Below are 26,348 nucleotides of genomic sequence, written 5' to 3' on the forward strand. Positions count from 1 at the left end.
CATACAGTGGGGCAAAAAAGTATTTAGTCAGCCACCAATTGTGCAAGTTCTCCCACTTAAGATGAGAGGCCTGTAATTTTCATCATAGGTACACTTGAACTATGACAGACAAAATGAGAAAAAAAAATCCAGAAAATCACATTGTAGGATTTTTAATTAATTTATTTGCAAATTATGGTGGAAAATAAGTATTTTCTCATTTTGTCTGTCATAGTTGAAGTGTACCTATGATGTAAATTACAGGCCTCATCTTTTTAAGTGGAAGAACTTGCACAATTGGTGGCTGACTAAATACTTTTTTGCCCCACTGTATACTGTATGCACAGACCTCTCTGTGTGTAGACATACAGTCATCTCAACATAAACCTGCACTTTGTTCCTTCACACTCATTTTGTGAAAGTATGAAACAGGGTGTTCCCGGGTCCTTAAAAAAAATCTTAATTATTCATTTATCTGATTTGAAGACCTTAAGTCTTAATGCCTTAAATTCAGTTTAAGTCTCTTATATAATGTGACGGAGATGACTACACTGTTTTACAATGTGCTTCTGCGTAATTGTTGCTACTGTGACAAAACTGCAATATTAAATAACAATCGAACCGCACTTTCAAGATGTTAGGTGTGTGTCGGGAGAGAGCAGGTAGCCTATACAATCAGACAACAACCCGATCTGGGATGATGAACAGACATTGTCCTTCTTACCTAATAAATGTTGCTTATGTTGGTGATGAGGCTACACAACGTTCCTGCAGATTGTTTTGGTTGTAAAAACATTTTTTGCTCAACAGTAATGTGCATTAATCTGCTTCCTGAAATGAAAGTATCTGCCCTGTTTCGCTGCTGGCTCTCGCTCCTTCTCCCCCCTTTACACACGGAGTGAAGGGAGAGATGCGTTCTGATAAGAGCATACTGACAGTTGAGCAACATTTTAGAAATGTAATTGTGGGAAAGACATAGTTGTTTTAAAACAACTACTGTTAAGAGTAGAGTCTCAGCCTTGTGTATACTGTAAAAATAATTTCTGTCAAGATGGAGGAAATGACACCACTTTACAAACGGATGATGAGCCAGGGGAACGGAGAGGAGCGTACCATCTGGGGTGAATACAATGGGACGTTTTTGTAGGATGTTACATTTACTGTTGGATCAATTGCATTGCTACCCAGCAACAATATCATATCTAGAGTTAGCACTCTAGCTAATGTGTTTTGAGTTTCCACTTCCTCGGGCAGCAGGTAGCCTAGCGGTTAGAGCGTTGGGCCTGTAACCAAAAGATTGCTGGTTTCAATATCCGACTCGACAAGGTGAAAAATCTGAGCAAGGCTCCTCAACCCTAATTAGCTCCAGGGGTGTCGCACTACTATGGCTGACACTTTAAAGCCAACACATTTCACTGCACCTATCTGGTGTATGTGACAATACATTCTATTTATTTATTTATTTGTATCATTATGTAGCATATAGCTTAGGACAATATACACAAACATGCAGGCAAATAAATCAAACAAATATTTGATTATTCTGGATCCTATTTTGTTATTGCACATCAGAATAACTATCATTCATTCCCTGAACACGTGAGGTGAGATGTCTATAATAATGTCTTTGCACTGGATAAAGTCAGTCTTAGAGCCTTCCCTCTCAGCTACCTTGCTTTACATTCTCAGTTGCTCTCTGGATTCACTGATGAGTTATTTGATAAACCTTTGAGCTGTAGGTTAATGCTCCAGCCGTATCCCATAATAATTATTGGATAATACCTCCAGGAGACCTACTGGGTGTGTGGACGTTTGTTCCAGCCCCAGTCTAACATGTCAGATTCTACCAATCAGCTGCTCAACAGGACCTTGTTAATCTGACTCAGTGCTGAATCAAACGCCTGCACACCCAGTGACCTAGTTCTCCAGGTGGAGAGTTGACCATGTTTTTACACTTACTGTGCTGTGTTTGTGACTTGAAGGATTTGTTCAGTGGTATGGTGGTGATATTATGAAGTATCATTGTAGCAGGTATAGGTATCGAAGCCTTCGTTTGTGATCTAGCTAATGATCAGCCCATTGGGCCAGCCTAAACAAATGCATATGGGCAAACCCCATTCTTCAGCCATCTATAGCCTAGCAGCCCAGGAATCATCAACTAGATTCAGACGCAGGCTAATTAAAACAAAACCAAAATTCATGTATTTTATTGTTTATTAACATAATGACTAATAATTTGTAGACTACAAATTGACCACAATAAGCCCAAACAGATATGTTTGACTAAAACATAATCATGTCAAACCTTGCTTACATTTGTGTACGATCACGTGTCTCTAATGCGTGGGAATGCTTGGGAACAGTCTTCAATCCACCTTCATGGAACCAGCAGAACCCTGACAGTGGAGATGATAAAGCTTCTATCTACTGCTTTTCCCTCAGGCGTTATACAAAGACACCTTCAATGCTCTTCAGGAGTTGTTGAGGAATATTCTTGCCAGAGACCTGAGTCCAGACGGACTCCAGAGTGTATTCAAGGTAAGTTGGTGATAAGAAGTATACGCTTAAATGTTGACTTATTTATACCTTGATCTTAAACTCCACTTTGACCCTGTCTTTGGTTGTCCTCAGCACATTGAGGAGTGGTTGAGTTCTGGTCAGGGTCATGAGAGGGAGAGGGCGATGAACACCACCGCTCACATCCTAGAGTTCTACTTCAACAACCTCCACGTCAAAGTGAGTCAGAACTTCTGCAAACCCTTCTTTCTCAGGTAATATTTGGACCTTACTAGCTGAAGTCCTTGAGTTCTGTAGACATGAACTAACAGCAAATATAGCTGTGTTTGTGTTCTTCAAAATGTTTGAGATGCCATAATGTTCAGTAGTGTGTCTTATGAGCTGACCGATGTCATTTGGTAGGAATATGGGGCTTGTGGTACCAGCACCACAAAATACTGAATGACATGGAAATAAATCATCCAGAACTCCCGGGGAACCGTAGAAGTTGATAAAAGTGCTTATTTATTGTTAAAGGGATTCTTGTGGATTTTTGCAATGAGGCCATTTATTTACTTTCCCAGACTCTGATGAACAGGTGAACTGCACTAGAAGTCTATGGGTATCTGCCAGCTTCCTTGTAGATACCAATATACTTTGTCATTGCGCTAACGCTAGTTAGCATTGGCTTGTGAAACAACCTCTAATTTCCTTAATACTGGACACAGAGTCATAAAAATGGTATCCACAAGTGGGGGAAGTAGATACAGGGCCTCATTGCCAAAATCCTGAAGGATCCCTTTAAACGTGGAACCAACCCATAGCCTTAATCTGGGTGTTCTGTCTTTGTAGAACATGGTAACCTTCCACAACCTGGGTTCTCTCCTGGGCCGCCTGGCCCCCCGATGCACCGACCCCAACCCCCTGGTCCGCAGGGCAGCCATCGACTGCATCTATACCCTGCTCTACATCCAGCTACGCTACGAAGGTAACACACATCACTACACACACACACACACACACCACTACACACACACTGTCTCTGATTCAGTACGCCTTGTTTTGTTTAGTTTCCTTTTCTCTGGCGACCAGCTTAACTCCCCCAGCGACCAGCTTAACTCCCCCAGCGACCAGCTTAACTCCCCCAGCGACCAGCTTAACTCCCCCAGCGACCAGCTTAACTCCCCCAGCGACCAGCTTAACTCCCCCAGCGACCAATACAGCCCATTTGTGGGCCCCTTTAATACGGGAAACTCTGGTTCCGTTCCAAAGGGCACCCTATTCCCTATATAGGGCCCATAAGGCTCTGGTTCACTATATAGCGAATGGGCTGCCATTTGGGAAGCACACCTCTGTTTGTGTGGCATTCCGCTGGGAGGGAGATTGCAGTGTGTGGAGCTCAGCTGCAGCTGGTCTCATTGTCTCCCTGCCCTGGCGCTAGGCTTCTCTCTGGACTATAAAGACGACTCTGTGGAGAGACTGATCACACTGAGGGAGAGCATGGACAACCCAGACCACTCTGTCCTCTACAAGACCTGCTCCGAGCTGGCCAAGGTGAGGATAGGAGAATACAGCATTACTCAGTCAAACATATTTACACATTATGTTTCACCTTGGGTTTCAAAATGCTGGTCAACTCTTTCTGGAAAACTGGAGAATTTAGGGAAAGTTACTGGAATTTTGCAACTCTGCTTTCATAATGTGTCTTTATTTTGTCTGTCTTTTCCCCTCATCTGTGTAGATCATCAGTAAGCGTCTGCCCCAACAGCAGCTCAACACTCTGATCTTCATGTTGATTGAGGGCCTGGTGGACTCCCAGTCTAACTGCTCCAGAGCCTCCAGTGTTCTACTCAACACCCTGCTGAAGAACAGAGGAGCTGGACTACAAGACCTGGTTCGCTCTCACGCTCACTGGCTCTCTCGCTCACTGGCTCTCTCGCTCACTGGCTCTCACGCTCACTGGCTCTCTCACGCTCACTGGCTCTCTCACACTCACTGGCTCTCTCACACTCACTGGCTCTCTCACACTCACTGGCTCTCTCACACTCACTGGCTCTCTCACACTCACTGGCTCTCTCACACTCACTGGCTCTCTCACACTCACTGGCTCTCTCACACTCACTGGCTCTCTCACACTCACTGGCTCTCTCACACTCACTGGCTCTCTCACACTCACTGGCTCTCTCACACTCACTGGCTCTCTCACACTCACTGGCTCTCTCACACTCACTGGCTCTCTCACACTCACTGGCTCTCTCACACTCACTGGCTCTCTCACACTCACTGGCTCTCTCACACTCACTGGCTCTCTCACACTCACTGGCTCTCTCACACTCACTGGCTCTCTCACACTCACTGGCTCTCTCACACTCACTGGCTCTCTCACACTCACTGGCTCTCTCACACTCACTGGCTCTCTCACACTCACTGGCTCTCTCACACTCACTGGCTCTCTCACACTCACCGGCTCTCTCACACTCACCGGCTCTCTCACACTCACCGGCTCTCTCACACTCACCGGCTCTCTCACACTCACCGGCTCTCTCACTCACTGGCGCTCTCAATCACACTCACCCCCTCTAAATGATCTGTGTGTGTCAGGTATCAGAGATGCTGGAGGTGCTTCACATCCGTCTGCAGATGATCAGTGAGGAGCAGGTGAAGGTGTCTGTGGCCCAGTCCATCCTCATCCTGGCTACACAGCACCTCCAGACTGTCATCAACACACTCATCTCCTACCCCCTGCCCTTCGACAGGTGAGAACCATCTCTCCCTCCATCTCCTACCCCCTGCCCTTCGACAGGTGAGAACCATCTCTCTCTTCCTCTCCTCCCTCCATCTCCTACCCCCTGCCCTTCGACAGGTGAGAACCATCTCCCTCTCTTCCTCTTCTCCCTCCATCTCCTACCCCCTGCCCTTCGACAGGTGAGAACCATCTCTCTCTTCCTCTTCTCCCTCCATCTCCTACCCCCTGCCCTTCGACAGGTGAGAACCATCTCCCTCTCTTCCTCTTCTCCCTCCATCTCCTACCCCCTGCCCTTCGACAGGTGAGAACCATCTCTCTCTTCCTCTCCTCCCTCCATCTCCTACCCCTTGCCCTTCGACAGGTGAGAACCATCTCCCTCTCTTCCTCTCCTCCCTCCATCTCCTACCCCCTGCCCTTCGACAGGTGAGAACCATCTCTCTTCCTCTCCTCCCTCCATCTCCTACCCCCTGCCCTTAGAAGAGGGGGAGAGAGATGGTTCTCACCTGTCGATCTCCCCTCTGTTCAACAAGGAAGATTCCTCTGTTTTTGTTTCTCCATTTGACAAGTGACAGCTCTCTCCTATCCTTCTCCTTTCCAAAAGTCAACTCCCTTTCTCCCTGCTTCATTTGACATGTTAATTCGCTCGCTCGCTCGCTCGCTCACACACACACACACACACACACACACACACACATATACACACACACACACGAGTGAGACTCCATGTATCTTCCAACCAGTATTTCTGGAGAACTGATGGATTTGGGGAAAGTTAGACATTTCCAACCCTGTGTGTAGTAGCAGAGGAAATGTTTTCACTGCCTCCCATTCAAAGTGAGCCCTACCCCTCATGGTCACTTCTCCCTGTGTGATCCCCAGTTGGAGCTGTGAGATGTGGATTGCCCTGGGGGCAGACAGTAAACTGGCCTCTCAGATCATGGAGATGCTGATGGAGAAGCTCAACATCATGGTACCCTACGTGGACAAGAAGGAATCCATGATGAGAGGAGGCCTCACCAAGGTGGCCACCAGTCACCCTCTAGCTGTGAGTAGCAGGTTGTAGAGTGCTATGATGAGACTGTAGATGTCTGGGTAATGGTGTGTTGCTAGGTTTATTTGTTTCAAATGTACAAGTCTGAGCAATCATTTTCTATGCTATTCTATTGTGTCAGATGACCTGTGCCCTGAAGGAGATGATGCTGAACGGGCAGAGCCAGGAGGCGGTGGTGTCCCTGTTCCCCCAGCTCTTCAGCTCCCTGCTGGTCCGCCTGGGCTCCAGCGTGGGGGTCACACTACCCAAAGACATCAACAGCTCCGGAACAAACAGGAAGAGCCCCACCAAACTGGCCGCCGGCTTCGACGTGTGCGGGTGGGTTAGGAGACGACATACGCTAGCTAGCACATACTGTATCATAAGACACACGGGCTGGAGTGCAGGGACACTCCATTAGATTATCTGGAGAGCCACTGTTAGAAAATAACTAGAGGTTAGGTCCTACAGGGGTCCAGGTAATGACAGTATCTGTTTCACTGATCATAGTTACCATACAATGTGAAGTTGTGAAAATGAAGTTCCTTCAGGAAAAATGTAGTTATTTTTATTCAAGGTTTAACTCCTTTGTCTGTGTGTGTTCCTGGGTCTGCAGGGTAGCGGTGGAGGCGCTGCGGATCCTCCTGGCCCGGGCCCAGCTGGACCATGTAGTTAAACCCCTGGACCAGGAGGGGGCCTGGGACAAGATGAAGGACCCCCAGCAGCACATCACCGGGGTCACCCTCCTCGCCAGGTACACCCTGACCCTGGCTTCATGTCCACATCCTGGTTCAACCCTAACCTCAGCCCTAACTCTTTCTTCATGATATGTACAGTATAGCTACCCTATATGCTGTACCAGTTAGTGTGAGAGGTGTGTTGTTGTTTTCAGGGCCATGGCCAAACACGCAGGCCCTCGTCTCCCGGCCATAGTGGAGTGTCTGTGCCCCTGTCTCAACAACATCTACGAGTGTCAGAGGGTCACTATCACAGCCTTCTTCTCTGAGGTGAGCCAAGCCCAGGGCCCACTGTTGTAGGTCTGTGAGGTGAGCCAAGCCCAGGGCCCACTGTTGTAGGTCTGTGAGGTGAGCCAAGCCCAGGGACCACTGTTGTAGGTCTGTGAGGTGAGCCAAGCCCAGGGCCCACTGTTGTAGGTCTGTGAGGTGAGCCAAGCCCAGGGACCACTGTTGTAGGTCTGTGAGGTGAGCCAAGCCCAGGGACCACTGTTGTAGGTCTGTGAGGGGAGCCAAGCCCAGGGACCACTGTTGTAGGTCTGTGAGGTGAGCCAAGCCCAGGGACCACTGTTGTAGGTCTGTGAGGTGAGCCAAGCCCAGGGACCACTGTTGTAGGTCTGTGAGGTGAGCCAAGCCCAGGGACCACTGTTGTAGGTCTTTAAGGAGGGAATATGGTAGAATGTCCACCACCACACTGATTATACCTATCCAGACCCTTCACATCTGCAAACATATAAATCCTGTGTCACACCAAGCAATTTGGATGCAATTTCTGTTGCAGATGCAAGTGACATCAGCTTTGCTGATACACAAAGCAATTAAAATGCAATAGAAATTGCATGCAACATCCAACCCTGTAATACATCATGGTATCATAAAAAAAAAAATTGCCAAACGTTTGGTAATTGTAACATAATCGTTATAGACAATGCTGGCTGTAAAATTTAGATAGTTAGTGAAAATGTTGCTGTTTTGCCAAGCTACTGTAACTAGCTAGCAAACCAAGCTAGCGATGAGCTAGGTTAGCTAGCTAGTGCAGTTCATGTTGGACAGAAAGGTCTGGGGGAGGAGACGGGTTAAAGAAGGATCTTTAAGCCTTGAGACAATTGAGATGGATTGTGTATGTGTGCCATTCAGATGCTGAATGGGCAAGACAATACAGAAGTGTCTTTGAACAGGGTATGGTAGTACAGTAGGTTCCAGGCACACTGGTTTGTTTCAAGAACTGCAACTCTGCTTACTAAGCTAACATTTTGTTGATGTATTTAACCCCTTAGTTTAAGCATTAAACTATCTCCATAAAGTTCCATGTATTTTTTAAAAAGTGGTGCACGGCTACCTTCAGACTAGTCTTATGAGGGTTGTGGGCGTCCTGAGCAAAACAACTGACATGTACGTGGTTGTGAGGGTCATATTAGTGTGTAGCCCAAACTGTTCAAACACTACAGACAGAAGTTGGCAGATCGGATGTACCGACTTCAGACGGTTCCCGTGATGCTTGTGGGGGGGGGGGGGGTCGTAAGGTAAAACATGGCGTTGGAGGGGGGGGGCTGCCCACATCCACTCTAAGGGGTTGTAGAGGTGTGACAGAGTTAGGATGTCAAACTGGACATAGTGGCTTTACAGTATTATAATACTTAGAAGGAATTGCATTTTAATTGCCGTTGTCACCAGGAGTCAAATTAGTTTACATTGCATTTGTTGTGCTTTTGTAGGTCTCCTTCATGCATATCTCAATGTACCGGCTTCACACTGTGTTCTGTCTCTGTGGCTAACGCTAGTTGCTGAACCACTGTGTTCTGTCTCTGTGGCTAACGCTAGTTGCTGAACCACTGTGTTCTGTCTCTGTGGCTAACGCTAGTTGCTGAACCACTGTGTTCTGTCTCTGTGGCTAACGTTAGTTGCTGAACCACTGTGTTCTGTCTCTGTGGGTAACGCTAGTTGCTGAACCACTGTGTTCTGTCTCTGTGGGTAACGCTAGTTGCTGAACCACTGTGTTCTGTCTCTGTGGGTAACGCTAGTTGCTGAACCACTGTGTTCTGTCTCTGTGGCTAACGCTAGTTGCTGAACCACTGTGTTCTGTCTCTGTGGGTAACGTTAGTTGCTGAACCACTGTGTTCTGTCTCTGTGGGTAACGCTAGTTGCTGAACCACTGTGTTCTGTCTCTGTGGCTAACGCTAGTTGCTGAACCACTGTGTTCTGTCTCTGTGGGTAACGCTAGTTGCTGAACCACTGTGTTCTGTCTCTGTGGGTAACGTTAGTTGCTGAACCACTGTGTTCTGTCTCTGTGGGTAACGCTAGTTGCTGAACCACTGTGTTCTGTCTCTGTGGGTAACGCTAGTTGCTGAACCACTGTGTTCTGTCTCTGTGGGTAACGTTAGTTGCTGAACCACTGTGTTCTGTCTCTGTGGGTAACGCTAGTTGCTGAACCACTGTGTTCTGTCTCTGTGGGTAACGCTAGTTGCTGAACCACTGGCTTCACACTGTTCTGTCTCTGTGGGTAACGCTTGTTGCTGAACCACTGTGTTCTGTCTCTGTGGGTAACGTTAGTTGCTGAACCACTGTGTTCTGTCTCTGTGGGTAACGCTAGTTGCTGAACCACTGTGTTCTGTCTCTGTGGGTAACGCTAGTTGCTGAACCACTGTGTTCTGTCTCTGTGGGTAACGCTAGTTGCTGAACCACTGTGTTCTGTCTCTGTGGGTAACGCTAGTTGCTGAACCACTGTGTTCTGTCTCTGTGGGTAACGCTAGTTGCTGAACCACTGGCTTCACACTGTTCTGTCTCTGTGGGTAACGCTTGTTGCTGAACCACTGTGTTCTGTCTCTGTGGGTAACGCTAGTTGCTGAACCACCACGTGGTGACAGAGCTGATGATGATGGATGTCCTGATGAACAACATGATGGAGCGTATCTCTGACCCCAGCTGTACCGTCCGCATGCTGGCCGTCAGGGGGCTGGGGAACATCGCTGTGGGATCACCTGAGAAGGTACATATGGAGGGGGGAGGGGTGGTGCTGGTTGTCAGGGGGCTGTGGAACATCGCTGTGAGATCACCTGAGAAGGTACATATGGAGGGGGGATGGGAGGTGCTGGTTGTCAGGGGGCTGGGGAACATCGCTGTGAGATCACCTGAGAAGGTACATATGGAGGGGGGATGGGAGGTGCTGGTTGTCAGGGGGCTGTGGAACATCGCCATAGGATCACCTGAGAAGGTACATATGGAGGGGAGGTGCTGGTTATCAGGGGGCTGGGGAACATCACTGTGGGATCACCTGAGAAGGTACATATGGAGGGGAGGTGCTGGTTGTCAGGGGGCTGGGGAACATCACTGTGGGATCACCTGAGAAGGTACATATGGAGGGGAGGTGCTGGTTGTCAGGGGGCTGGGGAACATCGCCATAGGATCACCTGAGAAGGTATGACTGATTAATCTTACCTCAATGTGGCAACATTACGCAGACAAAATGTATTAACAGAAGTTTCAAGAGATATCAGAGGGATCGGGTTAGGATATACTACAGAGCAGGAGCAATGAGTTAGCCAGATATATTTTATAAACAACCTAAAATATATATTGATTTTTCTGGTTCATTAAGACATCTGAACTGTGTTTTTGGTTGAATCAAAAGCAAATTTTAAGCTTATATAAAATAAGTGATTTCAGAATATTTAGGTAAGTTATCTGGCTAATCCTACTTTGTAGTATATCCCTCTCGTCAAACCAAGACAGCAGCAGAGGGGAACAATGTTTCAGACAAATATGGATCTCTAGGTAATCACAACCTATACCTAATCTATTTTATAGGTAAATAAGTATGCCAAGGAGCTGCTGGCTGCTATGAGCTCTGGGATGGAGGAGAAGGACGACCCTGGGAAACGCATCACTCTGGAGGCCATGTCGGGCCTGTCCAAGGTGCTCCTCTACCTGGACAAGAAGAACGTCCAGCTGCTGGTCGTCTACATCTTCATGAAGATTAAACCCTTCCTGGAGAGTGTGAGTTGAGCAGATACACACTTCTATGTTGTCATGGTTACCACCCTGCTGTAGCCCACTGTTGTCATGCTAGAGTTACCACCCTGCTGCAGCCCACTGTTGTCATGGTAGCATTACCACCCTGCTGCAGCCCACTGCTAGATTGCCTCTGAAGCTAAGCAGGGTTGGTCCTGGTCGGTCCCTAGATAGGAGATCAGATGCTGCTGGAAGTGTTGTTGGAGGGCCAGTAAGAGGCACCCTTTCATCTGGTCTAAAAAAAAACTCCCAATGCCCCAGGGCAGTGATTGGGGACATTGCCCTGTGTAGGGTGCCGTCTTTCGGATGGGACGTTACAGGTGTCCTGACTCTCTGTGGTCACTAAAGATCCCATGGCACTTATTGTTAGAGTAGGGGTGTTAACTCTGGTGTCCTGGCTAAATTCCCAATCTGGCCCTCATACCGTCACCTAATCATCCCAAGCTTACTATTGGCTCATTCATCCCCCCCTCCTCTCCCCTATAACTATTCCCCAGGTCATTGCTGTAAATGGGAATGTGTTTTTCAGTCAACTTAACTGGTAGAGTTTGGGTTCAGTCAAAATAAATAGAGGTGAATCCTGGTCCCTGTACATTGATTCCATGTCCAGTAGCTTTTGTCTATTGACTTTATTACTTTGGGGCGGCAGGTTCAGTGTGTGTTTTGATATTTTAACCTGTGTGTCGTGATTGCGTTTGGTGTAGGGGGACAAAATAAAGTGGGTAGCGCGTTGGACTTGTAACTGAAAGGTTGCTAGATCGAATCCCCGCACTGATAAGGTAAAAATCTGTCATTCTGCCCCTGAACAAGGCAGTTAACCGACTGTTCTTAGGCCATCATTGTCAATAAGAATTTGTTCTTCACTGACTTGCCTCGTTAAATAAAGGTTAAATAAATAAAAATAATACAATTACTGAAACTTTGCAAGGTTGCAAAATAGGTTTCTTATCTCAGGGGCCTTTTGTAGTTAATAACATAAGACATACAGTTTAACCTGATGTCACAAGCGTCATTGAGGTATATGTGGTTGGGTCTTTAAGCTTATTTGAACTATTCCTGACATAAGTCTAGCGTCTGGCACCCTAAAATATGCTTTTCTCTCTTGGTAACTCCCCTACCTGATAGATATAGATTAAGATGAAATTACACCAATCCCTGACATGGAACCCAAACCAGCTGCGAGCGTGCTCCATCGTGTACACATTTATTTTGTCACTCTACACCAAACGCCATCACGACACACAGGTTGAAATATCAAAACAAACTCTTAACCAATTACATTCATTTGGGGACAGGTCGAAAAGCATTAAACATTCATGGCAATTTAGCTTGCACTTGCTAGCTAATTTGTCCTATTTAGCTAGCTTGCTGTTGCTAGTTAATTTGTCCTGGGATATAAACATTAGGTTGTTATTTTACCTGAAATGCACAAGGTCCTCTACTCCACACATAAAAACGGTCAACCGAATTTTTTCTAGTCATCTCTCCTCCTTCCAGGCTTTTTCATCGTTTAACTTATATGATGATTGGCATCTAAAGTTTCATAGTATTACCACGACAACCGGCAACAGTTAGTCTTTCAATCACCCACGTGGGTATAACCAGTGAGGAGATGGCACGTGCGTACCTACTTCTATAAACCAATGAGGAGATGGGAGAGGCAGGACTTGCAGCGCGATCTGTGTCAGAAATAGGAATGACTTCTATTTTAGCCCTTGGCAACGCAGACGAGCAGTGTGGGCGCAATAATTGAATAACATGGATTCCTACATTTATTTTGCAGCGAGCGGTGTTGTCAGGGTATTAGAGACTAGTGGCCTCTGAGGAGGATGCTTGTGATGTGGCTACAACGACTGAAACACATTTGTTAGGCTTATTACGTTTCACTTCTCAGAGAGAAGGCAATATATATGTTTGATATTTGGTGTTTTGAGTTCCTAGTTTCTCAGGGCCAGATTTCTATCATGTAGAAGTTGACAGGATCAAGAAAAGGACAACCTTGTTTCAATAAATGGATGTAAGACTGAGTCGCTCTGGATAAGAAGGGTTTGATCTGCTAAATGACAGTGTTTTTAAATGATGGGTTTAGGTTGGATCCTCTGAAGGTTATCTAGGTCTACTGCTGTGTGTTAACGTTATGATGGGTTTAGTGTGGATCCTCTAACTGCGCTCCTGTATTGTTGACCCAACAGGAGAATGATGAGATCCGCTGTGCCTCCATCATGCTCCTGGGGAACCTGTCTAAGTTTGGTTCAGGAGAGCCTGTGTTCAAAGACCAGATCCACAACGTACTGGTCAGCCTGCTGCTGCACCTCAGTGACCCCAACCTGCAGGTGGTCAAGGTGGGTAACCTCACATCAACACTCAGGCAGTGGACTTGGGGAACTATGGTTCTACAAACTGGTTTGATGTTTGGTACACTATACCTGTTGTCTAGTTTTCTTTGCAGTCCTGTGCTTTACATACCTAGAATTAATCTGATATAGTCTGGTTTATATCATAGGATTCATCTGGTATAGTCTGGTTTATATCATAGATTCGTCTGTTATAATCTGGTTTATATCATAGATTCGTCTGATATAGTCTGGTTTATATCATAGATTCGTCTGATATAGTCTGGTTTATATCATAGATTCGTCTGTTATAATCTGGTTTATATCATAGATTCGTCTGTTATAATCTGGTTTATATCATAGATTCGTCTGATATAGTCTGGTTTATATCATAGATTTGTCTGATATAGTCTGGTTTATATCATAGATTCGTCTGATATAGTCTGGTTTATATCATAGATTCGTCTGATATAGTCTGGTTTATATCATAGATTCATCTGATATAGTCTGGTTTATATCATAGATTTGTCTGATATAGTCTGGTTTATATCATAGATTCGTCTGATATAGTCTGGTTTATATCATAGATAAGTAAATGATACGTTATTACGTCATGTGGATTGAACTGAAGCATTCTTTGTGCAAAGACTCAGATGGTAGGCTAAAAGACTGTTTCCTGTCTGTTTGTCTGTGCAGGCGTGTAAGTATGCCATGCGAGTGTGTGCTCCGGTGGTGGGCTCAGAGCTCATCACCACTATGTTCCAGAACCATCTCCACGAGGACAAGAGTCTGCACTACGGAGAGTTCATCAACGACCTCACCAAATATATTGTGAGTTGATCACTGTCTAATACTGTAATACTCTACTCACCATCCACAAACTGGTACAAACCTCATTGTCGGCCATCAAAACCAGTAGCGGAGATCTGGCGTCAGGAGGTGGAAATTATTTACCTACTGTAGTAAACAGCTTTTTAAATGCGTTGCACGCTATGCAATCACTAGAGCAGTTGCCTTGGAAACCCACCTTGAATAATGTTCTATTACAAAAGGTTAGTTATTTTTCTCTCTTTATATGATAGAACTGTTCTTTTGATTTGTCCCCAGATTCAAGACTTCCCTGGCATGCTCAACTTTTACCACATCACTGTCATCCAGTTCTTCAAAAGCAACTGGGCCGAGGTTCGGGCCGGCGCTGCTATGTTTATCGGTAGGTAGGGAAACTGGTTAGTGGGATGTCTCTGTTTCCTCAACTTCACCTCAACACCAGGGTTGGGTTCTATTCCATTTCAATTCAGGAAGTACACTGAAATCCTAATTCTCTTCAATGGTTTTCAATAAGGAAAATTGGAATTTAGTTTACCTTGTGAATTGACCTCAACCCTGCTCAACATGGCTCTGCTCTGTGTCTTAGCTCCTGTAGCTATCCTTTGTAGTCATTCATGAGTTAGAAAAGTATTAGTCATTTTTCAGACAGTGTTCTATTATTAATATTGGATAAATGTCATAATTAGTTGTAATTTTCAAGAAGAGAATATCAGTGAAGCTGTTTGCACAAACCAAATATTCTCTCTCAATTACCATGGTAGAGATTTTCACTTAAACATTTATCTAATGAAATGTTAAAGGCCTTTATTTCTTTGTAGGTTTCCTTCTGGGTAATCTTCCTGAGGAATTATTTTCTCACATCAACATGGGGAGTGTGACCAAAGGTAGGCTGTTTCTCTAGTTCTGCTTCCCAGTGAGTTGGGCCTGTTGGAGCGGTTGTAGTAGTCTGTGTGATGAGTACTCCTTCCATGTGATATTACTGTCACTAACGGTGCTTGGGTATGTCGGGCCAGGAGTTATTCCTGCTCAGATCCAAGGGATCAGGGAAACCTCCTCATACTCATTGTCTTCTGTCTGACCAGGGAAACCTCCTCATACTCATTGTCTTTTGTCTGACCAGGGAAACCTACCTCATACTCATTGTCTTCTGTCTGATCAGGGAAACCTCCTCATACTCATTGTCTTCTGTCTGACCAGGGAAACCTACCTCATACTCATTGTATTTTGTCTGACCAGGGAAACCTACCTCATACTCATTGTCTTCTCTCTGATCAGGGAAACCTCCTCATACTCATTGTCTTCTGTCTGACCAGGGAAACCTACCACATACTCATTGTATTTTGTCTGACCAGGGAAACCTACCTCATACTCATTGTCTTCTCTCTGATCAGGGAAACCTCCTCATACTCATTGTCTTCTGTCTGACCAGGGAAACCTACCTCATACTCATTGTATTTTGTCTGACCAGGGAAACCTCCTCATACTCATTGTCTTCTCTCTGATCAGGGAAACCTCCTCATACTCATTGTCTTCTGTCTGACCAGCGTTGCATAGGAGTGATGTCACCTGGGGAAAGACAATGACCTCATACTGTGTTCTGTGTGTGGTGTCTCCCAGGTCTGGTCATGCTGCTCCAGGACCCAGACCCAGTGGTGAGAGTCAAGGCAGCTGAAGCTATGGGCCACTTCCATTGAACAGACACACATCCTGCCTGCCATTCATTACTTCATTAGCTGTTTGAGTTGTTCATGTTACTGTTTTCAACAAAGATGATCTGGTACTTCACATGTTGACAGTGCAACTTGAATTAGTCCGTGAAAATATGTATTAGTGACCAAAGACTGTACCTCCATGTATAGAAAAACATGCATAGTACTTTGGAGCAGTATTATGAAATCTGACACTTTTAGAATGTTGACAGTAGGTTAGATCAATTGGCCAATGGGCTTGACCTCCGCTGAGCTTAGTGTTTAGCTGAATTCCAAATGGAGCCCTATCCCCTCTTCCCTAGGCACTCCTGTAGACCTGAAGGGAATAGAACGGAGTAGGCAATATGGTAGTTACTTCCTTGGCCTCCTGATGGGATTTGCCTGCTGGATGGAATCTCCACCATATTGGTTATAGCTGTCTGTCCCTTTCAGGTCAGGAAAAGGGGCTTGTGGGGAGGGGCTAGGGGTTGATCTCCAGCCTCCACTCCATTCACACTAGTGTAGTGGATCAACCCCTGAAACACATGTAGGGCTGGCACTATTACGGTTGTGGATGAAGACCGATGAAGACCGTAAAGAATAACCTCCATTACCGTAGAAAATGAATGTGTGCAGTTAAGTCCCTTTCTTCTGCAACATGGACTCTTAACATGATTTATCTTTGTTGTAATGTAGAATGTTCATTCAAATGATGTTAACTGGTGTGGCTCATGCAATGGAATGTACTGCACTTTTTGTAATGTCTATTGAGTTGAATCACCAAATCACAGCACATATTTTACTTCCTGCTTTGGTCCTATGGGTAGACTCGCAATGGCTGCCAGTCCACCCATAATGCCAACGTTGAGTTGAACGGGGACTCCCGTTTCTATGGCAGCACATGCAGTCAGGAACGGAGGAGAAATGTGCGTCTAATTTATTCATTTGTATTTATTTTGCTATTTGAACGGTTGTTACGGTGACCGCAGTCATTTGGCTGACCAAATTGCCGTCCTACAAAGCTCCATGACCGTCCACAGCCCTCCACTCAGGGAGGAGCAGTTATCATCCACGTCCAAGGAGGCTGTCTGTCAGCGAGGACAGCCCAAAACCATCCCATGTACCTGTTCTTACACTTACTTCTGAGGCAGAAGGGATTTCAGAGGCTCCATTTATTCTCGTGCTAGCATTGTTTAACAACAGAACTGCATCCTGAAACACTATTGTAGCTAGTTCAGAAAATGTCTTGTAGGAACAGGAGTTTTCTCCTGACCACGAGACCTCACCAGGGGTGAAAACAGGCCCTAGTTATACATTGAGGGCCCAGAGTTTCTACTTGTCAGGTCAGGGAAAACGCCTGGGTCACTTTCATTAGGACCACGCAACGGAAAATGAATATGGGAAGTTAGTCCCTCCCTGTTTTCAGTCAGTTTTCTTCCGTTTGGTGCCTAATGAATGTGACCCCTAGTCTTTATCTGTTCTTCTTTACCCCAGGTACAACATGTACGCAACCAGGCACTCCCATGGAGTTGCCACAGTGTCAAATAATCAGACCTGGATTTAAATACTATTGGATTTATTTCAAAAGTAGTGTGGTTTACTTTAACCTGCCAGAGGGGCAGGGTTTGCAGTTTAGCCAGCGCTTTTCTATTGGATCCATTGTGCCAGCAGGCAATCAGAATTAAGAACACCTAATGTACTTGAAATGATTTCAAATAGTATTTGAACCCATATCTACAAATAATATTTTTACTGGGTAGCTGCATTAAGATGGACGCAATAATCTTCTCTTTCTTTTCACATCGCTCCTAGTCTTCTCACACTCTTTCTCTTAAAAGATGCACTTCACTTTTCACATCACTCCTAGTCTTCTCACCCTCTTTCTCTTAAAAGATGGAATGCACTTTTCTTTTCACATCGGTCCTAGTCTTCTCACACTCTTTCTCTTAAAAGATGGAATGCACTTTTCTTTTCACATCGGTCCTAGTCTTCTCACACTCTTTCTCTTAAAAGATGCACTTCACTTTTCACATCACTCCTAGTCTTCTCACACTCTTTCTCTTAAAAGATGCACTTCACTTTTCCACTCCTGTCCGTTTCATGTGATTAGATTAGGGTACTGATTATAACAGGTTATGAGGTCTTAAGAGATGACATTCCTGTCGAGGTTTTACGTTGCACTACTTAATCAGTCTGTCATTGTACACAGTGAATGACACATCCACATGTTTTTGTTGTGTTACTGATGGATAGAGATGTTTTACTGTGGTAAAGTGCAGTATAGGCGCTATTTAATGTATTGCCTACATTGGGTAAAAGTCCTGGTCCTAAAGTACAGCTGGATTGGACCTGTGTGTCTGTCGGTGTCTGGGGTGTTGAAGGGTTACTGGGGATGATGGCTGTTCTGTTGGACCATTCTTTGTTAATGTAATATTTTAATGTGACATCTTTCAATAATGGACATGGAAAAAGTATCATGTATGCACACTGTGTCCATTTGAAACGGAAACAGGCCTATGATGTTGATGGAAATCATATTTTATTTACAAAATAAAGTGACGATCCCTATAAAAATAACTGGTGTCCTGAGCCTTTTATGACACAATTGTTCAAAGGAAAGCACTAAGACATAATACATCACATGGTTATTAAAGCTGTTTTATAAGGAAAGTATGGAGAAAGATGAATATATAAAGGAAAGGTACTTCTATACTATTGAGGATATAAACCTTATGTGAAAGCTTATTTGATAACCTGTGGGAGTCCCCTGCTCTCCTCACACTCACAGCATTCATCTGGAAAGGCATCTGCCTGATGGAAGTGAATTGGGGAATAAGATTTAATTGTGTCCATCAGAGCAGTTTTTCTAAATGACTAATGGTTTTTAATATATCTCACTTCAAAGTACTGTCCACTGGGTCTCTTCACAACTCCTCAAAAGTAAGAGAGGAGAGTATTGTTTGGGTAGTTTGAAGACTATGAGAAGAAAAAGAAAGTGAGTCTCACCCAGCAGTATTTGGATCTGTAGTGTTCAAGGTGAATCAAACCATTGGTGATGAAGTTAATTTAACTCTAGGCCATGTAATTGATGTTACATTCACTGCACGTTCTATCTGGACACGGTATTCAACTGCAGTCAGCAGATTGGGGTCTCAGGCAGTCTGAGATAATCAACGCCTAATGGAATAGAATACATACCGGCGTATTGAATCTGACTCAATTTAACTTCATGACCAAATGACGGCTTGTTGAATGCAATGGGCTGAACCTTGATAACCACTCGCCCATGTGAATGACTGGATGTCCTCTTAAAACTGCTTCCAGCGACCGCTCTGCATGAGAACCCCATATTGTCTAAATAAGCAATCCTATCTCAAGATCCGTAATGGTGATTTAAAATGATCAGTGTCATCATCGCATTGAATGGCACCGGTGTTCTTCTCAGGTCAACACAGTTAATTTCAGATAACAATTGGTTTACCGTAAATGGCAGCTCCACATTGTCATGCAGGTCATTTCAAATCTTAATTGACCATCTTTAAATAATGACTTTGAAGGTAATGCAATCATATACTGTAGCTGCACTTGAGGAGGCTATGGATTGGAACGCCAGCTAGATCAGTGGGCAGGACAGGAGATGGTGATATTGGTTCTTCATTGTCCTAGAGAAGACAAGGGAGGGTGATATTGGTTCTTCATTGTCCTAGAGAAGACAGGAGATGGTGATATTGATGCTTCATTGTCCTAGAGAAGACAGGAGATGGTGATATTGATGCTTCATTGTTCTAGAGAAGACAGGAGATGGTGATATTGATGCTTCATTGTCCTAGAGAAGACAGGAGATGGTGATATTGATGCTTCATTGTCCTAGAGAAGACAGGAGATGGTGATATTGGTTCTTCATTGTCCTAGAGAAGACAGGAGATGGTGATATTGGTTCTACATTGTCCTAGAGAAGACAGGAGATGGTGATATTGGTTCTTCATTGTCCTAGAGAAGACAGGAGATGGTGATATTGGTTCTTCATTGTCCTAGAGAAGACAAGAGATGGTGATATTGATGCTTCATTGTCCTAGAGAAGACAGGAGATGGTGATATTGATGCTTCATTGTCCTAGAGAAGACAGGAGATGGTGATATTGGTTCTTCATTGTCCTAGAGAAGACAGGAGATGGTGATATTGGTTCTTCATTGTCCTAGAGAAGACAGGAGATGGTGATATTGGTTCTACATTGTCCTAGAGAAGACAGGAGATGGTGATATTGGTTCTTCATTGTCCTAGAGAAGACAGGAGATGGTGATATTGATGCTTCATTGTCATAGAGAAGACAGGAGATGGTGATATTGGTTCTACATTGTCCTAGAGAAGACAGGAGATGGTGATATTGGTTCTACATTGTCCTAGAGAAGACAGGAGATGGTGATATTGGTTCTACATTGTCCTGCAGAAGAGAAAAGGCAACAATAGTTAGTCAATAGTTAGTCTAAAGTTGTGACCAATGATGCATATAAACCCTGGATTGCTAATGCTATGTATTGGCCATTGAGAGGCTAGAAAACCACCGGTCTCATCCCCAGTAGAAGTAATCCTTTAGTTTTTTCTTTCACATTTTCAAACAGTCCAACGGGGTTATACATTCGGGTGAGGTTTTTTCCTCCCCTGAGTAGCCTTGTTTCACTGCCAAAAATAACATTAAACCATCTAGTGTTCAGAGAAATAACAACACAATGTCAAATACAGGTAGCCTAGTCAAATAATTAACATCCAGTCACATTAACCGTTATTCTCTCACGGAGATTCCACTAACGGTCCGTATGTAGCCAAACGTAGCTGCAGCTCATGTTGGTATCTGTACTGATGGCGCAAAAGCCATGACAGGGAGACATAGTGGAGTGGTAACGCACGTGTAAGCAGTTGCTCCCAACGCCACCTGGGTACACTGCAGCATCCACCGAGAGGCTCTTGCTGCCAAGGGAATGCCTGACAGCTTGAAAGATGTTTTGACACTACAGTGAAAATGGTTAACTTTGATAAAGCCCCATTTCTGCCTTATGCAATGATATGGACAGTGACCATGTAACGTTTTTAAAAGTGCGCTGGTTATCAAGGGACAAAGTATTTACACGTTGTTTTGAATTGAGAGACGAGCTTAAAGTTTTCTTTACTGACCATAATTTTCACTAGTCTGACCGCTTGCATGATGATGAGTTTCTCATATGACTGGCCTATCTGGGTGATGTTTTTTCTCGACTGAATTATCTGAATCTAGGATTACAGGGACTCTCCCCAACTATATTCAATGTGTGAGACAAAATTGAGTCTGTGATGAAGAAGTTGGAGCTCTTCTCTGTCTGCATTAACAAGGACAACACACAGGTCTTTCCATCATTGTATGATTCTTTGTGTGAAAATGAACTCAAGTTTACGGACAATGTCAAATGTGATATAGCAAAGCACCTGAGTGAGTTGGGTGCTCAATTACGCAGGTACTTTCCCAAAATGGTTGATGACACAAACAACTGGATTGGTTATCCCTTTCATGCCCTGCCTCCAGTCCACTTACCGATATCTGAACAAGCGGCAGGGTAGCCTAGTGGTTAGAGCGTCGGACTAGTAACCGGAAGGTTGTGAGTTCAAACCCCCGAGCTGACAAGGTACAAATCTGTCGTTCTGCCCCTGAACAGGCAGTTAACCCACTGTTCCCAGGCCGTCATTGAAAATAAGAATTTGTTCTTAACTGACTTGCCTGGTTAAATAAAGGTAAAATAAAAAATAAAAAATAAAAAGAGAGACTCATCAAAATTGCAACAAGTGGTTCTGTGAAGATTTTATTTAATCAGAAACCACTGCCAGATTTCTGGATTGGGCTGCGCTCAGAGTATCCTGCCTTGGCAAATCATGCTGTTAAAACACTGATGCCCTTTGCAACCACGTACCTATGTGAGAGTGGATTCTCGGCCCTCATGAAAACTAAATACAGACACAGACTGTGTGTGGAAAATGATTTAAGACTGAGACTTTCTCCAATACATCCCAACATTGCAGAGTTATATGCATCCTTTCAAGCACACCTTTCTCATTAACCTGCGGTGAGTTATTCACAATTTTCAATTAACAAATAAGGTTTTATATGTAAGATGGTTAAATAAAGAGCAAAATTATTGATGATGATTATTATATTATTATTTGTGCCCTGGTTCCATAAGAGCTCTTTGTCACTTCCCACGGGCCGGGTTGTGACAGAAACTCACACTCATTCTTATGTTTAATAAATGTATTGTATAGTGTGTGGGTGGCAGGCTTACAATGATGGCAAAAAACAACATTTGAGAGTGTGCCGACCCTCGTGCTAGAGGGGGGTACGCAGCTGGAGATTGAATGTTTGAAGGGGTAGGGGACTATAAAAAGTTTGGGAACCACTGCTCTTTAGGAATGAATAGAATTCTACACTATTTCAATTAAGGGCAAAATGACATAATTCATGATTTTGTTGTTGTTGTGGGGACAGTAACATTGGTAATCTCTAAGAATCTATACTTTAATTAAGGAAAATGTTTTATGTATTTTTCATTTTAATATGTTTAGTGCTAATTATGATACAATTTCAATGCATTAATAGAAAACGTGTTAAAAACGAATCTAGACATTAATACATTTTTTTTTTTAAATTACAATGGAGGAGGAGTACCAAGATGGCTGCACTGTGGCTTTAATACAGTGCCTCCTGTCAGTCATCCAGGGTTTATGCACATCATTGGTTGTGACTCATGTCATGCCACAGAATCATGGAAGACTTTCTACTGTACTGTAAAATCTCCCTCCCACATCCCTAACTTTACATGTTGATTAATGGGTCATGTCTAAGGTTTTTACACCTCTGCAAACAGTTGAAAGCTTCATTAATAGGTACTTACAGTACCAGTTAAATGTCTGGACACACCTACTCATTCAAGGGTTTTTCTGCATTTTTACTATTTTCTACATTGTAGAATAATAGTGAAGACATGAAAACTATGAAAAAACACATGGAATCATGTAGTAACCAAAAAAGTGTTAAACAAATCAAAATATATTTTAGATTTTAGATTCTTCAAAGTAGCCAACATTTGTCTTGAAGACAGCTTTGCACACTCTTGGCATTCTCTCAACCAGCTTCATGAGGAATTATTTTCCAATAGTCTTGAAGGAGTCCCCACATATGCTGAGCACTTGTTGGCTGCTTATCCATCACTCTGCGGTCCAACTCATCCCAAACCATCTCAATTGGGTTGAGGTCAGGTGATTGTGGAGGTCAGGTCATCTGATGCAACACTTCATCACTCTCCTTGGTCAAAAAGCCCTTACACAGCCTGGAGGTGTGTTTTGGGTCATTGTCCTGTTGAAAAACAAATGATAGTCCCACTAAGTGCAAACCAGATCGCTGCAGAATGGTGTGGTAGCCATGCTGGTTAAGTGTGCCTTCAATTCTAAATAAATCACAGACAGTGTCACCAGCAAAGCACCATCACACCTTCTCCTCCATGCTTCACTGTAGGAACCACACATGCAGAGATCATCCGTTCACCTACTCTGCGTCTCACAAAGACACGGAGGTTGGATCCAAAAATCTCAAATTCGGACCAAAGGACAGATTTCCTCCGCTCTAATGGCCATTGCTCGTGTTTCTTGGCCCAAGCAAGTCTCTTCTTATTATTGGTGTCCTTTAGTAGTGGTTTCTTGCAGCAATTGGACCATGAAGGCCTGATTCACGCAGTCTCTTGTGAACAGTTGATGTTGAGATGTGTCTGCTACTTGAACTCTGTGAAGCATTTATTTGAGCTGCAATCTGAGGTGTAGTTACCTCTGCTGCAGAGGATAAGTTCATTAGAGGTAACTATGGGTCTTCCTTTCCTGTGGCGGTCCTCATGAGAGACAGTTTCATCATAGCGCTTGATAGTCATTGCAACTACACTTGAAGAAACTTTCAAAGTTCTTGAAATGTTCTGGATTGACTAACCTTCATGTCTTAAAGTAATGATGGACTGTCATTTCTCTTTCCTTATTTGAGCTGTTCTTGCCATAATCTTCTGTATACCTTGTCACAACACAACTGATTGGCTGAAACGCATTAAGAAGGAAAGAAATTCCACAAATTTACTTTTAACAAAACACACCTCACAATTGAAATGCATTCCAGGTCACTACCTCATGAAGCTGGTTGAGAGAATGCCAAGAGTTTGCAAAGCTGTCATCAAGACAAAGGGTGGCTACTTTGAAGGATCTCATATATAAAATATATTTTGATTTGTTTAATACTTTGTTGGTTACTACATGATTGCATGTGTGTTATTTAATAGTTTTACTACAATGTAGTAAATAGTAAAACAAATTTTTAAAAAACCTGGAATGAGTTGGTTTGTCCAAACTTCTGACTGATACTGTACATCAAACTTCACTCCTATTCAAGAGAGCAGGAGGTAGTTATGAGAGTGAAGGAATGTCTTCCCTTTCATGAATGATGGAACATCCTCAGTATGGCTGGACGGACAGCTGCCTCCCATCACATTGAAAGAGGATCATTACGAGGTTTCCTTGTTGTGCATCAGCTCATGTTTTATCTGATCACAAGACCGTGATGTCATATCACAGGACTCAAGGATTTTATATCACAAGACCGTGATGTCATATCACAGGACTCAAGGATTTTATATCACAAGACCGTGATGTCATATCACAGGACTCAAGGATTTTATATCACAAGACCGTGATGTCATATCACAGGACTCAAGGATTTTATATCACAAGACCGTGATGTCATATCACAGGACTCAAGGATTTTATATCACAAAACCGTGATGTCATATCACAGGACTCAAGGATTTTATATCACAAGACCGTGATGTCATATCACAGGACTCAAGGATTTTATATCACAAGACCGTGATGTCATATCACAGGACTCAAGGATTTTATATCACAAGACCGTGATGTCATATCACAGGAACCAAGGATTTTATATCACAAGACCGTGATGTCATATCACAGGACTCAAGGATTTTATATCACAAGACCGTGATGTCATATCACAGGACTCAAGGATTTTATATCACAAGACTGTGATGTCATATCACAGGACTCAAGGATTTTATATCACAAGACCGTGATGTCATATCACAGGACTCAAGGATTTTATATCACAAGACCGTGATGTCATATCACAGGACTCAAGGATTTTCATGATTTTATATCACAAGACTATGATTTCATAAATTCCTACCACAAGGATTTATTATGATATCATGCTGAATTTGATCTCTTAAAATGTGTGACAGGAGCAGGTTATAGATCTGTCACCTGACCAAGGAGAAGGACTCCTCCACCTCTCTCTCGTGTCACCACATGAGGGAGCTAAAGCTCATCATAATCAAATAATCCTCACGTTGTCGTTTCAACCTTGCTGAATTGCTAAACGTGAGAGTCAGACAGTTAGTTATACATTGACTGGAATGATAAAGCCAATGAAGAGAGTGAGAGAAATGTGATTATTATCCAATGGAAACGGTTCTGGGGATGTGGGTTAAAAGGTCAAACACACTGTGATCAGATTGTGTTTATCAAGTCATTCACATTACCTTGCAGAAATCCACTTAAATCCTTCTCAGGGTTGAATCCTTATAGTCTCAGGATTAGGGAAAAGGTGTGTATATGTGAGGTCAGGTAGATGTGATTCTAACTGCGTTCCAAATGGAACCATATTCCCTACGTAGTGCACTACTTTTGACCAGAGTCTAGGGAATAGGGTACCATTAGGGATGCTACATCTGTGTGCCTGAGGTAATTTTCTATGTTGGAAAAACACTAACTGTCCTTCATCATAATCAAGTTGATCTTTTCCATTGTCACCGTACGGTCAGTACCTCCTATCGACTTGGGCTGTTCTCTCCCTCTTTCTTGGCTGGTTTAAACAGGGGATTACTGCTCATTTGTTGCTGTATGATAACGTCTCTCATTGGCCACCCATTTACTGCTAATGCTAATGCTGCCGATGAAAGGGCCTGACAAGACCCACACGCACACATTAACACACACACGCACATATTAACACACACACACACACACACACACACACACACACACACACACACACACACACACACACACACACACACACACACACACACACACACACACACACACACACACACACACACTCAGAGAAGCGGGACAGAGATCCAGTGTTAATCACAAAGACTAGGAAACCAGCCTTGCATACAGACTCTACAATATGACAAACTATAGGTGGAAAAAGTAATGAAAGATTACGGCACCCTTGTGAGATGTTACTGGAAGGTCATTGGAAGGATTTTGATAACTGACTGAAGGTGACACTGGAAGGTCATTGGAAGGATTTTGATAACTGACTGAAGGTGACACTGAAGGTCATTGGAAGGATTTTGATAACTGACTGAAGGTGTCATTGGAAGGTCATTGGAAGGATTTTGATAACTGACTGAAGGTGTCATTGGA

General features: G+C 43.8%; 1 protein-coding gene across 1 annotated transcript; it reads left to right on the forward strand.

Annotated features, from left to right (window-relative positions):
- Positions 1–2,452: 2,452 nt before the first annotated feature.
- On the forward strand, positions 2,453–18,416 carry LOC139400112 (maestro heat-like repeat-containing protein family member 1). The gene is made up of 16 exons (XM_071145144.1): positions 2,453–2,715; positions 3,328–3,463; positions 3,917–4,029; positions 4,217–4,369; positions 5,077–5,231; positions 6,101–6,266; positions 6,394–6,590; positions 6,868–7,005; positions 7,144–7,258; positions 9,825–9,971; positions 10,790–10,978; positions 13,186–13,335; positions 14,023–14,157; positions 14,434–14,536; positions 14,973–15,038; positions 15,772–18,416. The coding sequence occupies exons 1-16, from the start codon at positions 2,548–2,550 to the stop codon at positions 15,846–15,848; spliced, it is 2,208 nt and encodes a 735-aa protein (XP_071001245.1). The 5' UTR covers positions 2,453–2,547; the 3' UTR covers positions 15,849–18,416.
- The last annotated feature ends 7,932 nt before the right edge of the window (positions 18,417–26,348 follow it).

This window comes from Oncorhynchus clarkii, unplaced genomic scaffold (genome assembly GCF_045791955.1).
Source record: "Oncorhynchus clarkii lewisi isolate Uvic-CL-2024 unplaced genomic scaffold, UVic_Ocla_1.0 unplaced_contig_11742_pilon_pilon, whole genome shotgun sequence".
Classification (NCBI taxonomy): Eukaryota; Metazoa; Chordata; class Actinopteri; order Salmoniformes; family Salmonidae; genus Oncorhynchus; species Oncorhynchus clarkii.

Excerpts from the sequence above, each read along its gene's own strand:
- LOC139400112 (XM_071145144.1), top strand. The coding sequence starts at position 2,548 with ATGTTGACTTATTTATACCTTGATCTTAAACTCCACTTTGACCCTGTC. Across the intron at positions 6,267-6,393 it reads CCACCAGTCACCCTCTAGCT|ATGACCTGTGCCCTGAAGGA; the intron begins GTGAGTAGCAGG and ends CTATTGTGTCAG. Across the intron at positions 14,158-14,433 it reads ACGACCTCACCAAATATATT|ATTCAAGACTTCCCTGGCAT; the intron begins GTGAGTTGATCA and ends ATTTGTCCCCAG.